We start from the raw sequence: 26,766 nt of genomic DNA, 5'->3' as shown, positions 1-26,766 counted from the left end.
ACATCTGCCAGATTTCTCTTGTTTTCCTCACATTGCCTAGCTACAAACTTGCTCAATAAGATTTTTAAAAATCTGAAAACAGGGGAAGCGATGGTCAGATGGTCTTTTTTTTTTTTTTTTTTTTTTTTTGACTGCTCCACATTCCTCCCTTCTTATTTCATGAACTCTATCCACAATATCTTATGTAACACCATGCTAGGACAATAAGTGAAATCTTGCTTCCTTATACTGTCTGAACTGAATTGGTTAAGAGAAGGACATCTTTATTTCCTTGGTAGTATTTTAATAATTATTCATGGAACTGAAATAAAATTTCTGATAAAAAGATCAGCAGAAAATACAGATTAAAATAGTATCATAGAGTCACAGAATCTACTTTGAGTTAGAAGGGACCTTTAAAGGTCATCTAGTCCAACTCCCCTGCAAAAAACTGGGAACAGAGCTTAAATACATTAATTAAAGCTCAAGTAAATGCTACCTCTCAGAGAAAGCTCCTAGCTATCGGAGACACTGTTTCAAAGCATATGCATTTTACAGTATATGCACTACTCAGACATTTGACAGTTTTTTTTCCAGCTGTATTAAAAACAGCATCTAGAACCCCATGGAGAACACTGCGTACAACACGAGGATTTCACCTCCTCTTTTAGCTGGTGCTTTATTTAGTTTGGTGTATAACCAGTTTTGGCAATTCCCTCAAAAAGACCAGTGAAACTGCAGGTAGTTAAACTGCATAACTGGTGTTATCCAAGTTTACAACCTACTCTCCATAAACCCATTCTTGTAATTTCTGCAACTTCATCTCTATCTTCCATATTCAAATTTTACTTTTTTAATTTATACTGCTTGCAATTTACAGCAACTTGAGAAATACGGTTAAGTATAAGGAGGCCCATGTGAGGCCTCCCTGAGTATGTGTCTGTTTATGCTCCAGAATCCAGGAATGTGCCACTAACGTACCTCTCACATACTGTCTTATAGAGTAGTACAAAATTTTTGAACCAAACTCTTCAGCATATATTTTAGTGACACGCTATAACTACTGCAATGACTGCCAAAATGAGCAGTCCCCTTCTCTCTCCTATTCATCCCAGTGTTCCTTGAACATGCACTCATGCTGTTCTCCCTGCTGACCATACCTGATTTCACTGTGACTTAAGAAATCAGCAGGAAATTGAACTTTTGGAAAACAAAGGAGACAGGCAAAATGTTTCCTTTTCTTCTTCATGTGAAGGTTACTTTAACAGTAGCATACATTACTTAGATAAGGACTTATAAGCAACAACAGACCTTGAGAAATACAAAGCTGAAGTTTTTATACAAAGTAAATAAAGATGAATTTATTCTCAAATTTTCATTTTCTCAAATGAAAACGGTCTGTCTTAATACATTCAGATAATGTCTAAGGAGTATACATAAGCTTGAAAGAAAGAAAGGAAAATGATCTGTGTGTGTGTCAAGCAAATTTCAAATCCTAAAACATCGCAAATTTGCAGCTACTTAATTAAAAACTTTACAGCTCCCTGAGGCATAATACATCCTCAAGGCTTCTCTTCCTCACCCTATTTCACAGCTCATTTTTCAGTTAGCTGCTAAATGTGCTGCTCTTCATTACTGGCCTTTGAAGTTCTAAATTTAGTTTCAACCACAAAACACTAATCAAAGAAGGATGCTCACTGTTTTTAACTACAATAGAACAGTGTTCTACAAATGTTTTCCTTTTAAACCAAATTTATACATTTTTACATCCATATCTGGAAACAGCCTGAGTAGGAAGTGATATATGAGGATGACATAAATTACACACGCTAAAAATGCTTTATTACACTTCTCCAGAATTTTGTTATATGAAGAAGCAGCAACTGATTCCAGTGAAAGAACGTTTACAGGGATTGATTTTAATGAGAAATTTTTACTTGTTCTTCTAATATAGCTAAATAGATTAGTATTCTTTTAATCCTTATTTACATATAGCTATTTGGATCTAAAATTTACGTTTTTAGTTGAAATGACAACCTTTCCTAATCAAGATATTTAAAACTGTTTAAACAAGACGTTGTTCTATCAGCAAAGGAGCATTCACAGTGATGAAGATGATAAATCAGTTGAGTATATCAGTTAAGGTCAATTCTGTTTTTGTAAGACAAGCTGAAAATCATAATAAATACACATTTTAATTGATTTGAATAAAGGTATATCTACGTAATAAAGCAAACTTCTACTGAAATGGTGTTTTACTTTGTACTAAAAACCAGTTAAGGATGCTTCAAAACCAATCTGTCTCCCATTTTGTACTAGTTTAATTGATCTACGCTTGTTTATTCACAAGGTTATTTTGAAATGCTATGCAGAAACAGTTTTCTTCAGAAAAGACTTAATCCTGAATAATTATGAATTTTGATGCCTTTCTTCTGAATCCAGTTACAAACATTCTTTTTAAAATCAGACTGATCTTTGCAAATGAAATGCCATCCTTTTTCCTAGCTATCTTACACAAGGATTTTCACATTTGGGATGTTTTTATCCTTAAAAAAAAAAAACAAAACACCAACAAAACAACCTTTTTTTAAACAGAAAAGGGAGAAGGTATGTGAGAGAAATAAAGGAGGTATTTAATAGCACCTTCTCCGAGATATTACATGAGTGTGACCAATCAGTTCTTCAAACTTCATGATCATTTAGTTAGGAAAAAAAAAAAACTTTTTTTCCCTCAGACATATGAAGCTACATTATTACAAGTGTATCCATTAAAATGAAAGAAAATGCTATAAACATCCCATGTTTGTTAGCTGTCTCCTTAAAGCTCACACCTCTGATAGTGTAAGTGAAAGAGGCAGCTGGAAGAAAGTGAGAAAGAATGCCCCAGGGCTGACATACCTCACAGAAGCTTTGGCAATGGTTTTTCTTCAAGTCCCAGGATTCTTTGCAGGGCTCCAGGCACTAGGAAGAGTCAAGAGGGGAAAGTGTCAAGAAGAGAAAGAAATAAACATCTACAAATGACCCCAGTTTGTTCTCTGATTGTTTGTGTGGCCCATAGGAAGTTAATAACAGGTTTTAAAAATCCACTTCTCCTGAGGATAAGATTGTGTCATTGAGTCATGGTGTCAGAGCAAGGGCACGCCAAACACTGTTGAGAATACAAGAAACATTTTCAGTGCTTCTTACAGTACAAGACAATTGCCCTTCTTATTTATATGCCCTTCTTATTTATATGCCATCCTATTTTCTGCATTACTGAGTCTAGGTCCTAATAACATTTAACATCGTGTCATTGGATCACAGAGCAATGTCAAGAGTACTAATCTAAAGTGCAAAAACTTAAATCTTCTCCTTTCTGATCAGCCTAAAGATTAGATGGGGACATTGTCTTCCCATGGGAGAAACTATTTCAGCAAGTTATAGAGTAAACTCAGCAGCGATTTAGCCACTATTCCTGTATAAATAGACAATGTTCACTGGTCTGTTAGCAAAATCACTTTATTTCAAGTTCCACATTATCATTTTTTCACCTTCAGTCTGTACTACAATGGATATACAGAGTTCAGATTCAAACACTGCATATCTGAGATTCAAACTCTGAAACCTGAGTCAAACTTTTCAACATAAAATAAACTTACTGCAGCTGAAATATAAATTTAAACTTCCATCCAGTTAGGTAAATGATCTTGGGGAAAAAAAAAAAAAAAAAAAAGCATTGTTGGAAGTTATTAAGCATCTACTCTTGCTGGTAAAACTTGAAAGGTAGTTACTGCACAAAAGGAAAGGCCTATGACATGCAATTCTTAGAAACTGACACATGTTCATATTATTTGTTTCTCTTATACATAGTATTAAATTGGAAGTATTTACATTTTTGTTGAGCAAATACAACAAATACATACACGCTACATTTCAGAACAGCTATTCTCTTGTATCATTAATACGCTAAAAACATTAATTTTTTAGAAGTTAAACGTTTTTCTTTCTAGTGACAAAGTTTAAAAATATAAAACCATTAGTCATACAGGTTACGTAGTTTATGAATGTAAAACACATTTTCTCTCTGCTCTGTGTACAGGTATAGGCCAGTGACAAGTGATGTCCTGCAGTAGTCCATCATGGGACTGATGCTCTTCACCATCATTACCAATTATACAGATGGTGGAATTAAGCGTACCATCAGTAAGGTACAGCTTGGTTTGGACAATACCAGGCTGAGTGGTGCAATTGTTACTACAAAAGGAAGGGATACCATCTAAAGGGATCTGGGCAAGATTGAGAAGTGGGCCCATGAGAACCTAATGAGATTAAATAAAGCCAAGTGTACTTGGGTCAGGGCAATTCCAATATGTGTACAGACTGGGAGAAGAATTCCTTGAGAGCAGCCCTACAGAGAAGGACTTGGGTGCTCTGGTGAAAATTTGGACAAGAGCCAGCAGTGTGCACATGCAGCCCAGAAGGCCATCTGTATCCTGGGCTGTATAAAAAGAGGGATGGCCACTAGGGCAAGGAAGGTGATTGTCTCCCTCTGCTCTGCCCTTGTGAGGCCCCATCTGGAGTACTGCATCCAGGTTTGGGACCCTAGCACAAGAAAGACATGGAGTTGTTGGAGTGGGTCCAGTGGAGGGCCACAAGAATTATCAGAGTGCCAGAGCACTTCTCCTATGAAGAAAGGTAGAAGAAGCTGGGCTTGTTTAGCTTGGAGAAAAGAAGGCTCTAGTAAGACCTCATTGTATAAGGGTTCTTTGGGTAGTGATAGGACAAGAGGAAATGATTTTAAACTAAAGGAGAGAAGTTTTTGATTAGAAGTCAGGGAAAGTTTTACACTGAGAGAGAGGTGAAGTGATGGAACAGGTTGCCCAGAGAGGTTGTAGATGCCCCATGTTCAAGGCCAGGTTGAATGGGGCTCAGGGGCTACCTGATTGTTATGGCTTTGTGATTTATTATCGGTATTCCACATTATAACATCATGCAGTGTACTTGGAGTTAAAGAGTTAATGCTGCAGCTTCAGTCCCGGAAGAGGAATGAATCACAGCTTCCAGAAGACTTTGTTTTTTCATTTCCAACTTGTGGGAAAAGGGAAAAATAAAACTGACTGGAAGTCATAAGGCTAGCTCTCTTTGCTCTCTGGTGGAACAGAGTAAGAACTTTGGTTCTCAGAAAACTCTCTCATTTACTTGATTTATTAGATTCAATCCTAATTAACTTGTATTTTTGCTATTATAATTAGTAAACTAAGTTTGTTTTCCTTCTCAGATCACTGCCACTGTTTTTTTCCCTTTCATTCCATCTCCCTCCTTTTTGGGCCAGTGGGTCTGCTGTTCCCCTATAACGGACACTGATCTAGAGATAAAACCATGACAATGATCTAGTACTTAATCCAGTAGTTTGCATCCCTGTCTGCAGAAGGGGATGTTGGAACTTGATGATCCTTGAGGTCCTCCTTGAGGGAGGTGATTGTCCCCCTCTACTCTGCTCTTGTGAGGCCCCATCTGGAATACTATGTCCAAGTCTGGAGCCCTCAGTACAAGAAAGACAGAGAGCTGTTGGAGAGGGTCCAGAGGAGAGTCACAAAGATGATCAGGGGACTGGAGCACCTCCCCTATGAAGACAGGCTGAAGGAGCTGGGCTTGTTCAGCCTGGAGAAGAGAAGGCTGCAGGGTGACCTCATTGCAGCCTTTCAATACGTAAAGGGCGCCTACAAACAGGAGAATCAACTCTTTGAAAGGGTAGATAACTGCATAACAAAGGGAAACGCTTTTCAGTTGAGGGATGGGAGATTTAGGTTGGATGTCAGGGGGAAGTTCTTTACAGAGAGAGTGGTGAGGTGCTGGAACAGGCTGCCCAGAGAGGTTGTGGATGCCTCGTCCCTGGAGGCCAGATTGGTTGGGGCCCTGGGCAGCCTGGTCTAGTACTAAATGGGGAGGTTGGTGGCCCTGTATGTGGCACGGGGTGGGAGATTCATGATCCTTGAGATCCCTTCCAACTCTGGCCATTCTGTGATTCTGTGTGTCCCTTCCAACCCAAGCCATCCTATGATTCTCTTCTATGATTCTATAATTATAGTCATGAGGGAGACTGACTTCTTACACGGTTTGATAGCGATCAGACAAGGGGGAATGGTTTTAAACTAAAAGAAGGAGATTTAGATTAGATGTTAGGGGGAAATTTTTCACTAAGATGGTGGTGAGGCATTGGAACAGTCACCCAGAGAAGTTATAGATGCCCCATCCCTTCAGGCCAGGTTGGATGAGGACCTGGGCAACTTGATCTAGTGGTTGGCCACCCTGCCACAACATGAGGGCTAGAACTAGATAGTCTTTAAGGTTCCTTCCAACCCAAGATATTCTATGATTCTATAAATACACATAGTGGTATTTTAGACCCAACATTTAGCTCTTAAAAATTCACTGCACACAAAGCAATTAGGAGGATACATTATAAAATGACACTGAAGTCAGTAAGTTTAATTAATTCTGGAGTGTTGTTTGTCTTGTGGCTGAGTTATTGTACATTTGAGCGCCATTCCATCATCATCACCATTTTACAGCTCTTCTAATTGCCTGATAGATTTAACACCAATTTACACTGCTTACATCTATGTAAAAATAGAGCGGGCAACATTTTGATCATGCTGGGACTCTTATCAGTATTTCCCAGGGCTTGTCACAATTTCCATATTCTTACCTTCTCCTAATTCTTTTTTCACGGCTATGCAGCCACACTGACTGTATCCAAATCAGTATATCCACAATCTTGCCACAAGCTTGAGATGAGAACCAGGTACAAGTTCATGCTAACTGCATTATTGGACTACCCTCCTTGCAGGCTGTGGAGTAAAACGTTCAGCATGCCTGGAAGGGAATATCAAAATGCTGTGCATTTTAGGGGAACTGTTCTATGTGTTTCTACAAGAATGTCTTTATCTATAGTGTAAGTAGGCTTCGGTGTTTTGACTGACTGCTGCTTTGCCAAGCACCTCCTGCTTTTATGAATGGCACAACTGATGTGCACCTCAGCTCAGTCGCTCCAAAAGAAAGTTGTACAAAAAGAACAAGACCTGAGCGGTATCCTGCCATCTGACTGTTCTCAGAATATTCTGATAACGCAGCTATCTGTAAGGCCTTCATCATAAGATTAATAAGTGCTGATTAGAGTATGCTCCTAATTACATACAAACAAAAAATCTTTCATATTTGCTTCATATTCCTGTTACATGAAGTCTCCTCAGAGCACTGGACTTAGCCTAGCACCATTAGCTGATCCATACACCAATTGCCCAGCTTCAGTGGAGCTGTCATTCTGTAAGTTGGAGAAAAGTCGCTAGCAGACACCAGCGTTGTCAGAAACCCTGCACTAGGACAGTTTGGAACAAAGAAGAAAGAAGAGGAAAACAAAATAGAACAGAACAGTTGAAAGGAATCTATAAAGATCACCAAGTCCAATTGCCTGTTCACTTTAGGGATAGCCGAAGATTAAAGCGTATTGATGATGGCATTACCCAGCTGCCTCTTGAACACGGACAGGCAAGGGGAACTGATCACCTCTCTAGGAAGCCTGCTTCACTGTTAGACCACTCTTACAGTAAAGAAATTTCTCCTAATGTCCAGTCTGAACCTCCTCTGGTGGACTCTTCTGTAGTTCCCTTGCACTGTATCACTGGCTCTTAGGAGCAGAGCCCAGCACCTTCCTCTCCTCTTCCTTTCCTCAGGGAGCTGCAGAAAGCAAGGAGGTCACCTCTCTGCTTACTCCATACTAGACATTCCAGGTACCCTTGGCTCCTCCTCACAGTATATGCCTTCCATCCCTTTTTTGTTGCACTCAGCTGGGTGCTTTCAAGGACCTTAACACTCTTGTTATATTGTAGAGCCTAGAACTGCTGCACATGATGTTCAAGGTTAGGCTGCACCAGTGCTAAACATAATGAGAATTACCTCTTTTGACCTACTGAAGAACATACATTTTCAGTGCTCTGCATCATACTGAAGTGAAACATTTCTTCCTCCACTATGGATCTATGTCATTTTTAGCCCACCTAACCGCAGCAAGCACTAAGCTGAAGCTTCTCTCAAGAAAAAGCAGAATCGGGCCAATATTTAGAGCATATTGACAGTTTTTTTGACAGGTATCTGTTACTGCACAGTAAAAATTCATCTTAAAATACAAAATTGGGGTATTACTTTCCTATATCTTGAGTGTGATTCAGCAAAGACCTAACCAAAAGCTCTCGAGCCAACAGGCGTTATTTCTCTATTGCACATGGGCTATAGCATTCCTCAGAAGATAATGGGTGTAAATGACACTCACATTGATAGGCCAAATCCTCCTAAAGCACCCGTACCTGGAGGTCCAGGCTTGCATTCTGCATTCAGACCACTGCTAAACAAGGGCAGCAAGTGATAGGAGCAGACCTAAGAAAGCACTCACTATTGCTCAGCCTTCAAAATCTGTCTGTGCACATAAGCACACACACATACATATATCATTATTACTATAGATCACTTAATAATCAGTCTCCTAAGAACCTGTCAAATCATGAAGACAAATTCTCTAAAAAAATGTGTGCTCCATAAGGCATTGAGTGGAGAACATTCTTGGAGTCAAGGATTTAACAAAAGCCAAAGGAGATTATACTGTTCAACACCCTACAGAGAAACTCTTTGTGATAGGTACTCTTAAATGTATGACTGCACTCAACAGAATGAAAAAAAAAGATTTTCCATTTGTACATCTCAGCAAAGTAATGATAAACACAATGCAAAACATAAACAAATGCAAGAGCTCCTGACATGTTTTTGTTTTGTTTTGCACATATCTATTAGGCATAGAAGTTATTTTCTGTGTTTCAAAAAGAGGAATTTAAATTGTCTAAAGAACATTTTTTGATTGTTTCAAGACAATATAAACACAGTTGAAAATTTATCCAGTCCAAGTCCACTCATGGCACATTAATCTGGGAGAACAATAACAGATATTAGAATTGCCATATAATAGAACATACTTTCTTTTGAGGCTTTTCTTCTGTATGAATCATGTGATACAGAATTTGCTTACTCAAAATATTTTGCATGATACAATGGAAAAGAAATATCAGGAAAAAAAGGCACATGAATTAAAAATAAAATTAAAAAAAAAAAAAAAGCAAGAAACAGTCTCACTTGTTTCCCAACAGCAATACTCACACATTCCCTTCCTAGACGACACATACCTCATTTATTAATGCTAACAAGAAATACCATTCTTTTTATTACTATTTGAATCAAAGACCAAATTAGATTATCAAATTCCAGCACTGCAACACTTGACATGAGTCAGTCATAGTACTTCTGTACTTAGAAGGATATTCTGTAATTCTATAAGCTATTCCCATAAGGAAATAAGTCAGCAGAATAGGAAAATATCATTACCCATAAAAGCATGTAATCACAACTCTTCAACAATTTGCAATGTAACTTAAGAAAAGTATCCTGAAATGAGACCAAAGAAGTAATCTGAAGGAGTGTGCTTTCATACCTTTGGAATATACATGTGTTTCATAAAATCACTTTTCAAAAGTTTACTTATACATTTGTTTCTTAATTTCCCATAAAAATGAATTTCCTCAAAAATCTAAGATAGGTGTTTTCCTTCTAGGGACTCGAAACACCATACTTGAATTCTGCAAACTGAAATGAAGAAATAAAACTTTCATTATGAAACTAGAGTTAGAAATATCAATTTAAAGATTCTTGTTTGTTCTGCTTTGCTGTATTTTGTTTTTATCTCCAGTTTAAATCTTTGATCAGTGTTAGAACATACAGCTGTGGCCCTGTTTCACAATAAATATTGCAAAATGAAAAACTTCGATAGATAGGTATGCAACAAGAATTTCAAGCACTTGCAGTGAGAATTCCTGCAGAGACAGGTAGGTGAATCCTATTCATGGTGCAAAAAAACCTTTTCTCATTTCCAATCTGGATCATTCTCAGTGGTCTCCAAAAGCCATGCTTTATGATTTGGTTGATTCTGAGACTCCATTCATGGTATCAGAATATCAAACTCAAGTTTGTGAGCACCTCTACTAGTCATTAGGTGCCTACTGTGAGTCACTAGGCTCTCAGGTGCTTGTACATCCTATCAGATCAGGACCCCTCTACACATCTATCTTACCACAGAATCACAGAATCACCAAGGTTGGAAAAGACCTTCAAGATCATCCAGTCCAACCATCCACCTATCACCAATAGTACTCACTAAACCATGTCCCTCAACAAAATCCAAACGTTTCTTGGACACCTCCAGGGTCAGTGATTCCACCACCTCCCTGGGCAGCCCATTTCAGTGCCTGACCACCCTTTCAGAAAAGTAGTATTTCCTAATGTCCAGCCTAAATCTCCCCTGCTGTAACTTGAAGTCATTCCCTCTAGTTTTATCACCAGTTACACAAGAGAAGAGGCTGACCCCCAGCTCACTACAACCTCCCTTCAGGTAGTTATAGAAAGCAATAAGGTCTCCCCTGAGCCTCCTCCTCTCCAATTTCTCTCTTCTTTTATTTAAAATAATCTGCTAGAAGCAGAGATGCACTAATTTTTTGGTTGGTTCCTCATCCCCCAAAAAATCCATAAGCCCAAAGAGGAATGTTCAGTTTCAGAATACGTAGCTGTCATATTATCTTGTATTTTGATAACACACGCTGGTCAAGAAGCCTCAGAGCATTTTCTGAAACCCATTTCAAGCTGAACCTGTCTCTTGCTTCTCTGTGTCTTTGCCTCCCCTCCTCTATCAGTACACTGAACCACTGGAACACTGGTCATCAGCTTTCTAGAAACTTAAGTGTTTCAGCTTCTAAAATTCAGTTACACTTAATATAGACAGGAAGAGGCTTAAATATCTTTAAAACTCTGAGAGCCTAAGAGGAACAACTGTGAAAGCTATTCTTTTTGTGTAAAATACCAGCTTCATATGATTACCTGGAGTTACTCTCTGTTAAAGAGATTCTCATGAGAATTACACTAGTAATATATTTTTCCTTGTAACTGAATAACAAACTAGTTAAATGACAGAGAAAGGTTCCCTGTCTGTGTTGCCTATTTTCCACTACCATAGGTCACTGAGCATCACGATTTGGTGAAAAGGAGTGATTTTGTATTCAAGGATCAAGTCTTAATTAAATTAGTTACAGTTAGGGTCATTCAATGATATTATCAAGTACACTGGGAACCCAGCTGATATGGTCTGAAAGTATTGCTAATCAAAGAGCTGGTTTTCAATGAAAACCAGGTTTCATGCTGACCTCATATAGAACTATTTAGCATTGAAGTAATAGGGGTTAAGTTGTGAGAACACAGCATTTTATGTTGAGTGCTAATATCAAGAAGTAGGAGGCAATACTAGCCAATCAAGAATGGTCTTACTCAAGGAGAAAGAGAGATATAATTCCTGGTAGTATTTTTCAGATCTACTTAGAAAAGACTAGCAAAAGCTGTATAACAGAGATCCAAAACACATCATTAAATATATATTATTTTTAATAATTCTTAGCTAATAAGATGAAGTATACAATCTCCAGGAGGAATACTGAACTTACAACACACCAACTGCTTTAGCTAATTAATTTATTTAATTAGTTTAACAAAAAGATGGTAAAGTACCTATCTTCCTAAAATACGGTGAATATAAACCTACAAGGTAAGAATCTATCTGGCACCTTGAAATTGAACTTCAAAAGATGTGAACAACACTCACTCACTTATTCATCTCAGAATGGTATTAAAATATTGCTGCAAATATCCTGAAATATTTTTAATTACATTTCTAAACACCATTAAACAATTTTAATCCCAAGCACTGTGCTGTAAATAAATATAAATGATCTCTGCATATAGCATTATTGCTGTCACAGAAGAGATCACTAAAATCTCTAGTTCACCAAACTATGTAGAATGTAAGTTACAGATCTTCCAATTACAAATTTTGAAGGCCCTAGAAAAAAAACAGAATAGTCAAAATAATATCAAAATAATCAAGAGAATGACAGTATGCCAACTCCTTTGAAGCTAGATCTTGCAATTTGAATAGAGAAGTGGACAAAACTATGAGTTTGTCTCTACTTGGCTTTTTAGAAGGCATAGGCATAAAGTTATCGAATCAAACTATTGTTTCTTATGTGTAACTGTCTTCTCTTTGGAGAATGAACTACTCATTTGAACAGCCATTTCACTGCAGAGTGGGACGTTTAAGAGAAACTTAACTGGCAACAAAGTTGTGCAGAGCTTTTTAAACTGCTGTGGCGAACAGTTGTATTTGATATGTATTTATTTTACTCGGGTGTGGTGGCACTAAAAGCACACACAGAGACAGGTATTACTACTCTCCCCTGATAAACAAACCATGCAAATCAGTAGATACGGTACAGGTAATCTTCAGAAATAGAATTGTTGGATATCTAACAGACTTGAGCTTGAAATAATCACTCCCTTTTGTTTTAATTGCCCACTTCATTTCAGTAGAAAGCATGGGGGATACCAATTCACAACTTCAAAGCTCCACATGCTCCAATATCCAGAATAAGAGCAATAGAAACACCAAAACCCTTGCCAAGAATAACAGATCGATTTTTTTGAAAGTGTATGTAGCCTTTACTGTAAGTTCCCAGACTTTAACAGAAACTGATAGCTACCAGAAAAGTTTTACATATACTGAAGGTGAGAATCATTGAATGTGCTGAAAACAAAGGAACAGCTTTGACGTAGAATATTTGGAAAGTAAACTATTACTTTGGAAAAAAAAAAAAAAAAAGGAATTCATATTGTTGCATTTTAGCTGAAATGCAGCAGTTTGAACTCTAATCCTTTTAGAGTGAAAATAACTTTTAACATTGACAGCTTACTATTTATCTGTATGATTAAGTTGTCAGGTATGTCAAATTTTGCCAGAAAAACTGTTTGCTTGAAAGGACAGAAGAACAATCCTAAGACATTTTTCATATCTCTATTCTTTGTTACCAAATAATCAAAATCATGGCTATTTATGTCAACAGAAAATTGGCTCCCAAACATTAGGGTTTATTCCTGACCAGTTTTTTTCGAAGTTTTTTATAGACTTTTTATACCAGCAAAGGAAATCAGGACATACATTCCTCCTTTTCCGCACTTCATAGCCTAGAGTCTAAGGCAGATAGATAAATAAGTAACACTGAGCTATTTTGTATGATTTTGAAACACATAATTGAATCTAAACCCACCTACATTTAAGATAAATCCCTGAAATATAATGGATTTGATGGAACTTCCTGACATTTCACTTATCAAGATATAAGGCATTAGTGATGGCAAAATACTACAAAGTAGGAAGTGAAGGATCTCTTATGCACGCCTGAGCTATATACTATGTCAAAGTGCACAAATTATTTTATATCAAATGAAGAGAGATCACTGAAAATGGTTAAGAATGACTTCTGCACTGACCTCTTCTTAGTAGTGATAATAGCTTTAATTGCTGAGAGCTTTCCACCTTTTGCACTATTTCTTCCGTATGGAATTCTGCAGTAGTGTCATTACTATAATATAATCAATAATGTATTTAACTACAATGAATTAATGAAATAAAAACACAGTAGCAGTTTTACTTCATTGGCTGAACTTTATTTTTCAGGCTGCAGTACTGTGGTGCAGTTTTCATCTGTTATGTTTGTATATTTTTCACTAGTGTATCTCAGATTAGTCATGTCAACTCCTTCTACTTTTAAAGCTCCTCCAAGATTGCACCAATAAAATAGAGAGTAAGTAACATGGCAGAAACTACTCTCTTACGTCCTTAGTTTCTAGATCACTGTTTCCTGCCCCACTTCCTTAAAGAATGCATCTATAGATATACCCAGAATAAGTATGCATAAAAATAGAGATCAGCAAAATGCAATGATTTTTCCCTCTCAGTGATTAGAATGGTGGATAGGCCATAGCAGTAGGTACACAGAATGGATGATGAGTTAGTCTAAAAGAAGCCCATCTTGCATCCCAGTGTACTTTCTTACACTCTTTTAATTTCCTAATGCTCGACTATTTGCTTTAATGATTACATAATGCTTACAAAATAAAAGTGATTATAAATATTTTGACATTTTAGACAAGCACATAGTTTTCATTGAGAAAACATAATTCTTCTAATCCCAAACAGACAAGGGAAAACCTCTTCAAGCTGGCAGTTTCCCCTTCCAATCTGTTAGAAGGCAGCTTCAGATAACCACACACAGTCTTGCTATAAACACCATCTTGACACGGAACTTCGAGTGCCTGTCATACCAGCATGACTCTCTCCAAGCACAGTCAAGCTGTTTTTTTGGGATTTTTTTTGTTGCTGTTTTATAAATCACTTAAACTAGTGAACTCTGCAGATAACAGATGACTCTCCTTATACATCACCCTGCAATTTCACACATATATTCCTGAATGAAAAAGCCACAACTAAATGTTCTTTGTGCTTTATCTACCACAGTATTATGGTTTTATAGACCACCTAACTCTCAGAGACTAAGAAAAAAAAAAGGACTGGGAGGGGGGCTCTTTGTCTAAACTGCTACTTTGTTTCTCTTCTCTGGCTTTCTACTTCCCTCCCAGCACTACCATCACCATCAGAAACGACATATTCTGCATTACTAAACAGAAAGAGCCGTAGGGCTTTTCACTTCTAATTTCACGCCATAATAAAATGCAGTGGTTGTTTCACTGGGGGACCTGAAAAGCCTGTCTTTGTGAGGCTTGTTTGATGGTCAGGTTAAGTATCACATTCTGGCAGCAGGCATCTGTGCCTGCCTCTTCATGCAGTTAGAGCAAAAGGAAAGGAAAAGGAACAGAAAAAGAAAAGGAGGTTGTCTTGGGAAAATAAATAAATAAATAAATAAATAAATAAAAATAATCCCCCAACTCTGAAGCAAGCAATTTACATTACACAGCTATTGCTTGGTCTAAGCATTTTTAAACATATCTGTTTGCCCATCACACTGACAGATGGATAAAACTAATGACAGTAAGTTTAGAAAGTTTGCAGTGTATTCAGTTAGACTTGTTGCTTTAATGGGAAAAAAATATACAGACCTGAAGTAGACTTTGTGTAGATAAGACGAAGGAAAAAAACAATATAGTACTTCTAAAAATAACAGGATCACGCATTACAAAAATATAGCTTCCTTGTACAGAAAACGGAAATTAAAATTCAGTTAATTTTAAGTAGAACAGAAATTTTAATAAGCAAGATGTAACAGTAAACTCTGTGAAGTCTTCTACACTTACCTTGACTTTTTCCAAATATATTCTCGCTACATAAAGAAGGCTTTCCTATCCTATGTTTAGGTTCCCTTTTGTAACCATTGTATTTTTTTTGTAAAAAGAGATAATATGATTCTTTTTCTCAATAGTCTCTTCATGCATCTTAACACAGTCTACTGAAAAAAATAAAATGATTAAAATTCTATCAGTTTGCATGGCAATTCATAGAATAAACTGCTACATAATACTAAAAAGCTAAGTAGTTTCACATATCTGCTAAAAAAAAGAAAAAAAGATTGTGACGTAAATAATAAAGTGTCTGAATACCTTAGGAAAATTCAAACTAAGTGACCTAAAATTGCTGTCTTGCTTAAAAGGGATTTCTTTCAAAGGTTATTAAATAAATGACTTCCTTGCTATTACTTTTCAATATATTTCACACATTAGCAAGGAAGACAATATTTTCATGCTAAATTTCTTGGTTAGTCTTCTAAACGTTATGTTTTTGAGGTTATGATTATGTTGTGAACAGAAGTGAATCTATATCCACGATGCCATCAGTAGATGGAAAGTTGTGTTCTGGGACTAGCAGTCCTTTGGATGTAAATGAGCTGAAGCAGAGAACTTAGGTAAAAAAGCGATCACATTCTTAGCCAAGTATACTTCCCCATTCAGCTCACTCAGTAGCCTCATAAAAAACTAGCTGTCTAGGGCAGGGACTTATGCAAAAGGGCAGGAGAGAGGAGTTTGTAAACACCTCTTTAATTGATTGCTTGCACTTACAGCAGCTTAAGCATGTCATAAAACTGTAGTATAAAAAATAAATACTGACTCATTTTCTCAGCAAGGCTGAGAAATAAAGCTTAACATTATAGTATTGAGAGGTAAGTAGAACAAACTAGCAGAAGAATTAATAAATAGTTTGGCTCACACTATCAGAGAATGTAATAAACTCCTCAGCCTTGTGCTGGAAGAATTGAGCTGGATACATTTTCCCTGGCAGTAGGTTTGGGCTAGATCTTTGGACATTTCCAGTCCTATGACTGAAGAATATGATTCTGCTGACCAGACTATCAGGAACAGCTTCTGGTGTCAGCGATCATCAATGTAGTAGTTCATTTCTGAAGTTCAAACAGCTATTATTGCATTACTTTGAGATATAAATTTAGAGTGTTATATGAGCAAGCACAAATCTTCCTAAATATTAAAATTAGTTGGCAGATATTACTCCTAGAAGAACTTCAGGACTGTGGCTGAATAAGTAGCTTTATTTTTTTAACTTCAGTTTGGAACTTGACTATTTCGATTAATTATCCACTGATTTCTAACATCACTAAAACACCCAGATCCTTCCAGTCATGGACCACTGTACATAAATGGAAAGACTGATAACGATATACTTCTAGTCACCCTAAAGTAGCTTACCAAACTTAGCAGATGCTGAGATAATGAAATGGAAAACAGTTGCAATGAAATCAATGCTGTAGCATAGCAAGAAAGTCTAACATGGAAATTCGGGACATGTAATGCTTAATCTAGTTTTCTGCCTTTCATTCATTTTAATGGGACTTATGAGCAAGCTCTCAGAGGAGTCAAATAGAGTAAGATTTTGGAAATGCTGCTATTAAGTCCCCAGAGAACAACTGTCTGAAAATCCTCTCATTGAATAGCTCTTCCTACACTAACAGACAAAAGGACAGCTTGCCTAAAATGTAAATACATGCAAGAAAACCAAGTAAAACCAAGCCAAAAGGTCTAAACTGAATATTGTAATTCTAGATTTAATGAGCACAGGCAGCAAATGCCCAGAACATTTCAAGAACCAACTACAGAACCAATACACACAGCTGCAAAGAACTGCTCTGGAGCCTTACAGAAGACAGCTCCTCCTGTCCCAACATCTGCTTTTCTCCTGAATCATTTATCCTAGACCCGTCACCTTACAATTCGCTATGAAAGCTGAAGCAGGTAGACAGCTAAAAGCAGAATGCTTTTGCTGGCCATACACAGAGAGAGTGACCACAGGCTAAAGACAGAAGGGAGTTACTATCTTTTCTATCAGAGAAAGGAAAGCTAAGTAGGAACTTGTGCCAGCTTCACGTGTCTTTATGAATCTCCTGATAAGAAGAAGAGAGCTTGTATTCTCCATAGATTATGTTACCTCTTTCTCTCCATTGTCTGACACTTTCTCTCAGAGTTTATACTGAAAATGTAGTATATCCTATGGTTTTGCCATAGAAAAAAAAGAACAATTCTATATTTTAAAATTCAAAAAAGAAGTCATTATTCTGTGCAATTAACTAGGTAGTTTCCTCTACGTAGGATCTAGGCCCAATTGGCCACATCTTATCTCATGAAATAACTTCAAATTTAAGAAAACATGTCTCTTTTCTTTTATGATCCCATCAAGGTTTCTCTTTGCTATTAGTGACAATCAGTAAAAAGCATGGAACCAACCTGTCTTTCTTAAAAGACAAATAAACTTCTTGAGGTCTAGCCCCTACAGCAAAACCAGATATCCAAATCTACAGAGACAGGAAACCGTGCAAGCATTATCTTTAAAGCTCAAAGGAGCATAAAACACTTATTTCAGGAGTTATATAACTCTGGTCAGCAAATTCAGTAGGAGCTGTGCTTTGAATATGCCAGGGCAAAGCTAACAATTTCCCCAGACAGAAAATTATCTAAGGCTTAACTTAGTTTCCCATTCACAGGTACCTATATCCAATATAAGATGGCAACTTGCCTCGAGCTGTCTCTCCTGAAAGGCAAATGCTTTTTTTTTTAGGCATCTTTTACATCTGTCAGCCTCTAGAGTCCTGACTCCAGGATTCAATGGAAGCTGAAATGCAACTAGGTGCTCCTGGGTAAAGAAACAATACAACCCTTGTCTGGAACCCTGGTTTAGATAGCTAAACTACAAAAGATACTTCTCATTAGCTGATCTGGTCAATGCAGTCAACAGCACATAGAAAATTATTCAGTGGAGCTGTATCTCCTAGAGGGTGAGATAAAAAACTCTCCGGACATTTTTGATTGTACTAACTGGATCCTACAGACAACACTGAGAGCATGGATAATCCCACAACATACAAACTGCATAGAATCCAAAGTTTACGTTTGAATCTCAAGTTAGGTACAACTGCTGGTCAAAGTAGTTTTAATTTTTATGAGTATGTTTAGACTATCATACTGAGAAACCATTTCTTATTCAAGAACTGTAGTATTCCACAATACTCTTAGAAATAAAAGATACTTCTTTAGCAAATATTTCACAGAATCACAGAACCGCTTGAATTGGAAGGGATCTTTGAAGGGACCTTTAAAATCCAACTTCTTTGCATTGAACAGGGACACCTACTACTAGATCAAGTAGCTCAGGCTGCCCTATCCAGCCTGACCTTGAACATCTCCAGGGATGGGGCATCTACCACATCTCTGGGCAACCTGTTCCAGTGCCAGTAAAAAACTTCTTCCTTATACACAGTCTGGAATCTCTTTTCTTTTAGTTTGGAACCATTTCCCCCTGTCCTATCACAACAGATCCTGCTAAGGAGTCTGTCCCCTTCTTTCTTATAAATCCCCTTTAAATACTGAAAGGCTGCTATCAGGTCTCACAAAATCTTTCTCCTCTCCAGGCTGAACAGACCCAGCTCTCTCAGCCTGTCCTTGTAGGGGGTGTTTTCCACCCCTTGGATCACTTAGCCCTCCTCTGGATGCGCTCCAACAGATCCATGTCTCCATTTGTATTAAGGATTCCACATCTGGATCCAGTACTCCAGCTGAGGTCTCAACAGCATGGAGTAGAGGGGCAGGATCACCTCCCCTGCCCTGCTGGCCACGTTTCTTTTGATGCAGCCCAGTATACTGTTGACTTTCTGGGCTGCAAGGGCACATTGCTGACTCATGTCCATTTTACCATTTACCTGAACTTGCAACTTTTTGGCAGAGCTGTACTCTGTGCTTTCATCCCCCAGCTTGTATTGGTAATGGGGCTTGCAATGACCCAGACATTTCTAATCCTGTGGCTATGCTTTACTTCTTAAATATTTGAACACTTAGTCATAAAAAATAGACAGAAAAGTACTCATGAAGAGACTTCTAAACAAGAGGTAAGATATAAGATACAATGTAGTTTGTTTCACAGCCAGTTACATTTGTTACACGATTTCATTCATTTTCACTCTCTCAATCCAAGATGAATTTATATATTTTTTGATCACTGTAACATTTCAAATATGTTTAGCACTATGTATAAAACTACCAATGCAATAATGCTGCTTGTTCAAATAAACTGCCTTAGTCATTTCATATTTTCCAGAGTATTTCTTTAGGCAAGAGTCTAGAGATGAATATTTAAGGACCTTAGGATAACCATCCTTATATTTGTCCGAACAAATGCATCAGCTGATGCTGTAGAAGGAAAATAATTTTCTCTTTTCCATAACGTCTACAAGGCAGTTAGATAAAATTTTTCTACCACCATGTAAAATTTCTATTGCCAGTGGCAAAACTGCTAGTATAGAGAATTGTAACAAAACAGACATGAAGTTTTATGATAAATGCCAGGAGTTATAAATCAAATCATGAAAAATACAGAGCAATGCACATTTTTCTTAACACATTTTTGTTTTTAGTTTGTTGGTTTTTTTTTAATCTTCAAAAGAATAAGGACTATTTCAGGATTTTGACTATTAAAAAACGCCTTAATGACTTATGAGTATGAAGAAATAACGTCCCTCTCCTGCATTTTACAGTTTCCTAATGGAATGGCTGCAAAAATGTACACGCATCTGACAGATGCTTTCTTCATCTATACTCAAATCTGCTTACACATCCATAGAAAAATGATTCATTTTAGTTTAACTTCAGTGATCATAGAGCCAATTTGTGCTTAAATTAACATATGAAATGTTCGTTAAAATCTATAGAAGCCACCCAGGCAACCACGGAGACAGTTTGGCCCAAAGTATCTTAAGAATAATTTGGCACAATTTCTGGAACAATGTTTAGGCCAAGTCACTTACATAAACAGTCTTTCCACTCATATTCTTAAAAAAGCCAACAGCAACAACAGCTGTCAAAGACTGTCCAAATTCATCATTCCTTTTTTCACTTTAACCTTTTAGACTAATCTGTACCTGCATTTTTAGACACTTAATTTCAAATTATGTCTCTTTCACTTCTTCTATGAGTACAATTTTCTTTCAGCCAACAAAAAAGTAGCTTGAAAAGAGTATAATTCTAAATTGTAGCTATTACAGGTGATATACTTTTTCTTCCTCAATCATTCATTCCTCTCCTGTTCGGGTAACAACAGAAATTGCTTCTAGGCCTTTGGAGGACCAAAAGCAGTTGGCTATATCAACATACCTTAGACATAAAAGTCTTTCCAGAAAAAGGATATCAGAGTAGGCAAAGATGGATTTTATCCATCTCTTTAGGTTAAATAACCTAAACTTCTTCAGCACAGTTCAGGATTTTTCTTGGGTTTCAAAGATTCATGATACATATAAAATCATTCTAATTTAGACAAAGCTTGTAGTATTATATAACCTAGTCTTAAAGATACAACCTACCATGAAATTACATTGTGCCAATAAGAGTCTTTTCATGCCATTATTATTGCATCGCTACAAGTATTTTGCTAGAGAAGAAGTATCATAGTTCTACCACTCCAATCTATACTGCCAAAGTAGCTGTGGATATGACTTTTTTTTTCCTCTCCTCCTGGATCTGATGATAGTACAACAAAGGTGCACTGTTACAAAACTTAAAGTTCCTTTTAAAAGAGACTAACAATTTAAGCAAGAGTTCATTATAACTCAGTTTTTGAAAAATGTCTCTCCAGGCACAAATTTAATCCAAGAAGTCAAAGAGAAAAAAAAAAAAAAACATGCCAGCCCCACCTGTAATACATTTTAAACTAATTTATTGCCACTAACTGTTCTCAAGTAACTGACTTGCCCTGCAAATACTATAAGCCAAAGCTTTCAGTTAAGAGCTTTATTTTATTTGCTTAATGGATCGTTTTGGCACATTCTGCTGTTTCCCACTGCAAAAGTGGTAGTATGTTTCAGGTACTCAGAAAACTTTCATTTAATGCCTCAGAAGAAAGAGAGTAATCTGAAATTTGTTATTTGCCACATTAATAATCTAAACTGCTTCAGTCATCCCCATTTGCTTCACGTCTCCAGTAGTGATTCCCCCTGTGGGACCATTTTACTGATTTTTCTAAATGACATACCATTTTACAGACAGATTTTCTTTAGATCACTTTGGTTATGTCAACACAGTATAGTCTAGAAACAGTGATTCCAAAACATTAAATAAATAAAAAATAAAAATAACAGAAGCAGACTAAACAGTAACATCTACTTCCTAAGATTACACAAGGAACGTTTGATCAGCCAAAAATGTTCTCCATCTTCTCTCTGCATATAAATATGCTTCATGGTCTGCATATCCTAAAGCTTTTCAGAATTTTTGTTTTGGTTTGGTTTGTTTTCACTGTTGTTGCGATGTTGTTTTTTTATCCTCCAATAATGCCAGCTCTTTACAAAAGCTTTATTCAATTGGATTAAGTTTATGTACGATATAAGACCTGTTTACCTTCAAGTGCACAGCTTCTTTTACAGGCACTCAAACCAAGTATAACACAAATTATATCAAATCAGAACAACAGTGCTTTCCAACTCTTTTTTTCATTCAGTCTGGAAATTAGAGATTTCCCTTACAAAGAAGCCAGTGAAGTCTGAGAGGCACAAAGTAGCATTAGTCAAGATTGACAAATGGTAACCTCCCTCTACGCTGTTAATTAAGAAGTACAAGTGGGAGAAGTCCCATTGCCCTTTATAATGAAAGAGAGAGCACCTTGTGCAGAGATGGGCAGGTAGGTGAGACTCCATGAACAGCTTAAGCTAGTTCTGTTTGCTCTTTTGCTCTTCAAGTGTACAGCAAACTGGCAATGCTGGAAAATCACTTTGGCTAGACATGTGAGCTGATCTTGCTCCCTGCAAAGTCAGCATAAGGCAGTGGATGGAATAAATTGATATAAGACTGACCCTTGCAACAGCAGCCAGTACGTCAAACAGCTTTATGGACAACATACTCCAAAAAGGTATTCCAATTTGGAAATTTTCTTTTCACTTATCCTTTTACTAAAATAAAAAAAATAAATAAATAATAATAAAAAAAAAAACAACACCAAAAACTCGGGGATTTTAAAGTGACAAGCAAATAAAAAAAGATTAAGCGGCAATGTTCTTTTCCTTCTACTTGTACATACAGAAGATCTGAGCTGTTCAAATGATTGTTAAAAATGAATGATTGTTAAAAAAAAAAAAAGAGCATTGCATTCTAAAATTATAAAATCTTATCATCTAATTTGTCCTATTTCTGCTCAAGGCTTCATACACAGAGACATAAACTGAGCAACCTAATTGGTAGAAAACATATTCACAGATAAGATAGGTCACCATGCTGCTCTGTCACTGGTCTGAAGAAGAAACTTTCACACCGAAATTAAAGTTCAGTCATTAAGCCATCTTTGATGATGATACTGATGATGATAATTTGTTAATAATTCAGGAAGAAAGCTTATACATATATATTATAGGCTGGACAATACCATATGCAGTCATGCATTCTGACCTTCTTACTTCTTTGTCAAACCAACACACATGTTCAAGAGCATAGTAAAGCTTTTCATCCAATCTCGCATTCTCACTTTTAAAACTACTGGTTATGAGAGTTGAGGAACTTACCAGGTTGCAATCCTGGCTCCCAGCTGCCTGAAGCAAGCATTCCTAGATCTCAGTAGTGCTGCACACTGCCCTTACCTTTTCCCGCTCTAAAATGTTTCACCTTCTATCCCAACTACATATTTGTTGCTGTGGATGTTTGCAAGAGTTTTGGGTGTATACAACTATTTTTTTTTCCGAGAGAAATTCTCATTTAAACAGATCGGGTTTCTCAATCAACATGAAGAATACAAGCTAGAGGACAGACAAATATTTCTTACCTCTCCTGAAACTGATATTTTGAGAGATCATATAAATGTAAATGAACAAATCTTTATCAATCCCTGAAAACCTTAAACCTGGAACAGTTGAAGCTATGGTACTGGCCAGATTAGAAATGAAAAATCCAAACAGAGGAAGAAGAAACAATTGCATTCTGAAATTTCTATTGTAAGAATTAATATTTTCTAACTGAAAATAATAATCAGATAGAGCCAATAGGATTTCAAATCGAAGTCAAGTAAAATCGAAGATATCTTTACATTTACTTCAGTAGGCTTTCAATAGGACTGCAATTGCTTTAACTGAATCCTGAAAAATAACCTGTCAGTGTATCATGTACATTATTAACAACAGATAGTTGAAAAATGAGAATGTTAAACAATAAAAGGCCCTTTTTTTGCTACTTACTTGCCATCTTTGTAGTTTGAAAGAATGCATTTTTTCTAAATATTCATTCAGGTTTGCATTTTCCACCAATAAAACTAAGTTTCCTAAACTAAGTTTTAAGTTGTTTAAGCCCCTTTGTATATTTCTGTTTACTCAAAGTGTGAAGCAGCATGCCTTTAGAAGAAAAGTCACAATTAATTTACACAATTTCCTCCTGGTGAAACTCATTTTTCATTTATTAATGAGAAATCAGCAGATTGTTTCTAAAGTTGAGCACATTTTCAGTGCAATGTGAAAACATGGACAATTTAAAACCATGTTTACTGAACTTCAGCAATGTTGTAGCAATTAACTTTATATGCAAGTATTTGCATTTTATTGCAAAAAGTTCTATAAAACAACGATTTTATGAATCTGTCCTAGAAATTCTGGACTACTGCCTGGAAAAAAAAGTCAAATAATTGCACAGGATTTACAGGATTTAGTTTTAGCAAAAACTATGATAGTAACTTCATTAGCATAGCTCATAGGTGTTGTATTCACATATGTATAATAAAGAATTGTTCAAAGAAAATGTGTCCAGCTCAAACTGCAATTCTTAATTACTTAAGCAGATCCAAATTAGCATTCACAGCCTGCATTTCCTTAACAACAGGCTTTCAAGCTGAAAATAATTTGTAATTCAAAAAGGATTTTGGTCAATAGATACTGAGCATGCAAAACATGTTTGGCAATTAAAAATCCCATGATCTGTTGAAAACTTAGCTTACGATTTTACTTTTTGTTGTTTCCTGTAATTTTTCAGTGAAATATTATAAAATGTATGCATGATTTGATATACATTGGAAATATTCCCAGACATTCAGTTTAGACTAGGTCTATTCTTAAAATCTGATGAAATCTTAATCTATATTTACAACAGCTCTTTAATTTGACTCCAAATGATGTAATGTCCTTATTGCTTAACAAACAGGAAAAGATGTCAAGAAAATAATCCATTAAATTTGAAACACACCAGCCTTCTCTTCAAAATGCTTGTCTGTACATATGTAGAGACTATAAGTATAGTTGCTGCTATATATGTTTATTCCAGTAACAGATGCATTAAAATGAAATAAGGCTGATCCACTGATTAATTAGACCACTGTGTGTTACGTCTACTGCTGAATGTGCAATTCTAATTGAATTTATGAAGATTTTATGGTAAGTAGCAAATCATAATAAATAAAAATATCCAGTACTTTCCTATAATAAAAGTAAAAAAGCACATCTAGAATAGTTTACTTTTCTCCCTCTACTTTGTTGTTTTTAGAAGTCTGGAATACTTAGGCATGATCTAATGGAAGTAATTTGTGGTATTAGTGTTTCTGTAGCATTCCTGCAGAATGCAGAAGAAACTTCTGAAATAGTTCTCACAGGATTTAAGACATCACTTATCCCATGAAGTTTGCTCATGATTTGGGCAATACACGCTTTCCTTTTATTTGTCTTGGAGCAGAGGAGAACAGTTATAGTCCTGTCAAGTCTCCTCTGACAGAAGAGAGGCTTAGCATTTTAGCCCTCACCTGAAATTCTCTCTCCCACTTTCCCCTCCAGCTTGATGCCCTCATCTGACACATCTGCAGTATAATGCTACCAACTACTGCAACTGGATCTGTCCAGTTGGAAGAGCTTGCTAAAGAGATTTATGTGATGCAGGGAATGTCATGTTTTATGGAACCACGGTGCAACAAGAAAAATGCATGTTTAGATATATACAAACTTTTACAAGAGTCTACATTCTTATAGAAGAGCGATGATTGCACAGGGGGAACATGATTCAAAGGACTGGATGAAGATTCTCTCCTGTACATTTCCCTGAAAAAGTATTTTGCCCTGAAGAGTAGTAGTATTCCAAATAAATTCCAGATCATGACAAAATAGATGTAAGTGTTATCTCAGCTGTAAGAACAAATTAATGTAACATCCTTGTTCACTGGAGATTTAGGACGCAGAAAGAACTTTTCCCTAAAACCTTAATGCTGTAGCTATACTTTCTGTGCATCAATGGGCACGTCTGTATTTTTATTTCACTTTTCTTAATCATCTTGCATATTTTTTTAGATAGGCCACTGGTGTTGTGTGGAAAAACATGGGTAATCATATAATGGAATTCTCATGTTGTTTTTAGTAAAAGCCAGTTGTATTCTCTAGTGAGTGAAAACTGAAACAACAGTACTTATACTAATTTCAATTCTTATTTTCTGAGCCATACAGTATGTTTTGCATATCGCCACGACATTAGGAAGTATGTCATCTAAGAAGAAACAAGATCTACAGATCAAAGATCTGACAGACAACTCTATGGATTATTTCATTATGTAACCACCCTTACACATTAACCCCAGAAGCACAAAAGCTGCTGCAGATGGCTTGGATAGCAATTATTCCCATTTGTACTTGTAAGATACATTGGAATAACTCACAGACGAAAGAATGTCCAGAAAGACCTGTACTTCTTTCAAATAAAATTAGAAGTGAGATCATTGGGTTTATCCTTACGCTTCTTCCACCCTTTCAACCTCTACATTTAAAAAAGTTAACTGTGATTGCTTCCCACACTCAGGTGACTTAGATGCTTTCATATGAAATTCTTCAGACAGGACACAAAATTAAATTTGTCTCAGACTCACCTCTAACTCCTTTGTCTTTCACAAATTATTTAAACAAATGAGAGCCAAGTTGTTACTGAAGTTGACCAAAAAAATGGAGAGCAGGATAATACAGAATAAAAGTTTTAGTTACATAGAATAAGGAAAGGTAAATTATTTGATTTCAAATGAACTAGATTATTATTGTTTATATTCTGAATCACAATACAGAACAAAAAATACACATTCGTAACATTTTGCATCAGTTTTCAGCCACTGTCGCTAGAATGACTGAGATGATTCACACAGCATGTTACTGCTTTCACCAAAAAAAAAAATAATAATAACAGAGAAAATAAGTGAGTTGAGCTGCAGATAAGACATGATATTTTCACACTGATTCTACAAATACACTTGAAAAAATACTGTTGTGACAGATATATGCATTAGCTTTCTTTTTTCTAAAGCTTTTTTGAAAAGTTTTTTTTTGTAGCTATGGTGCT

General features: G+C 36.4%; 1 protein-coding gene across 1 annotated transcript in view; it reads right to left on the bottom strand.

Annotated features, from left to right (window-relative positions):
• ANOS1 (anosmin 1) overlaps nucleotides 1-26,766 on the bottom strand; it is a 136,023-nt gene that overhangs the window by 57,013 nt on the left and 52,244 nt on the right. Inside the window, exon 3 of the mRNA XM_085212661.1 lies at nucleotides 2,878-2,940. Coding sequence (XP_085068787.1) covers nucleotides 2,878-2,940 — 63 coding nt within the window. The remainder of the gene's footprint in view (nucleotides 1-2,877; nucleotides 2,941-26,766) is intronic.

Source organism: Meleagris gallopavo, chromosome 1 (assembly GCF_905368555.1).
Source record: "Meleagris gallopavo chromosome 1, MGAL_WU_HG_1.1, whole genome shotgun sequence".
Lineage (NCBI taxonomy): Eukaryota > Metazoa > Chordata > Aves > Galliformes > Phasianidae > Meleagris > Meleagris gallopavo.
Note: the sequence above shows the minus strand (reverse complement) of the source record. Positions and strands in the feature narration are given on the sequence as shown.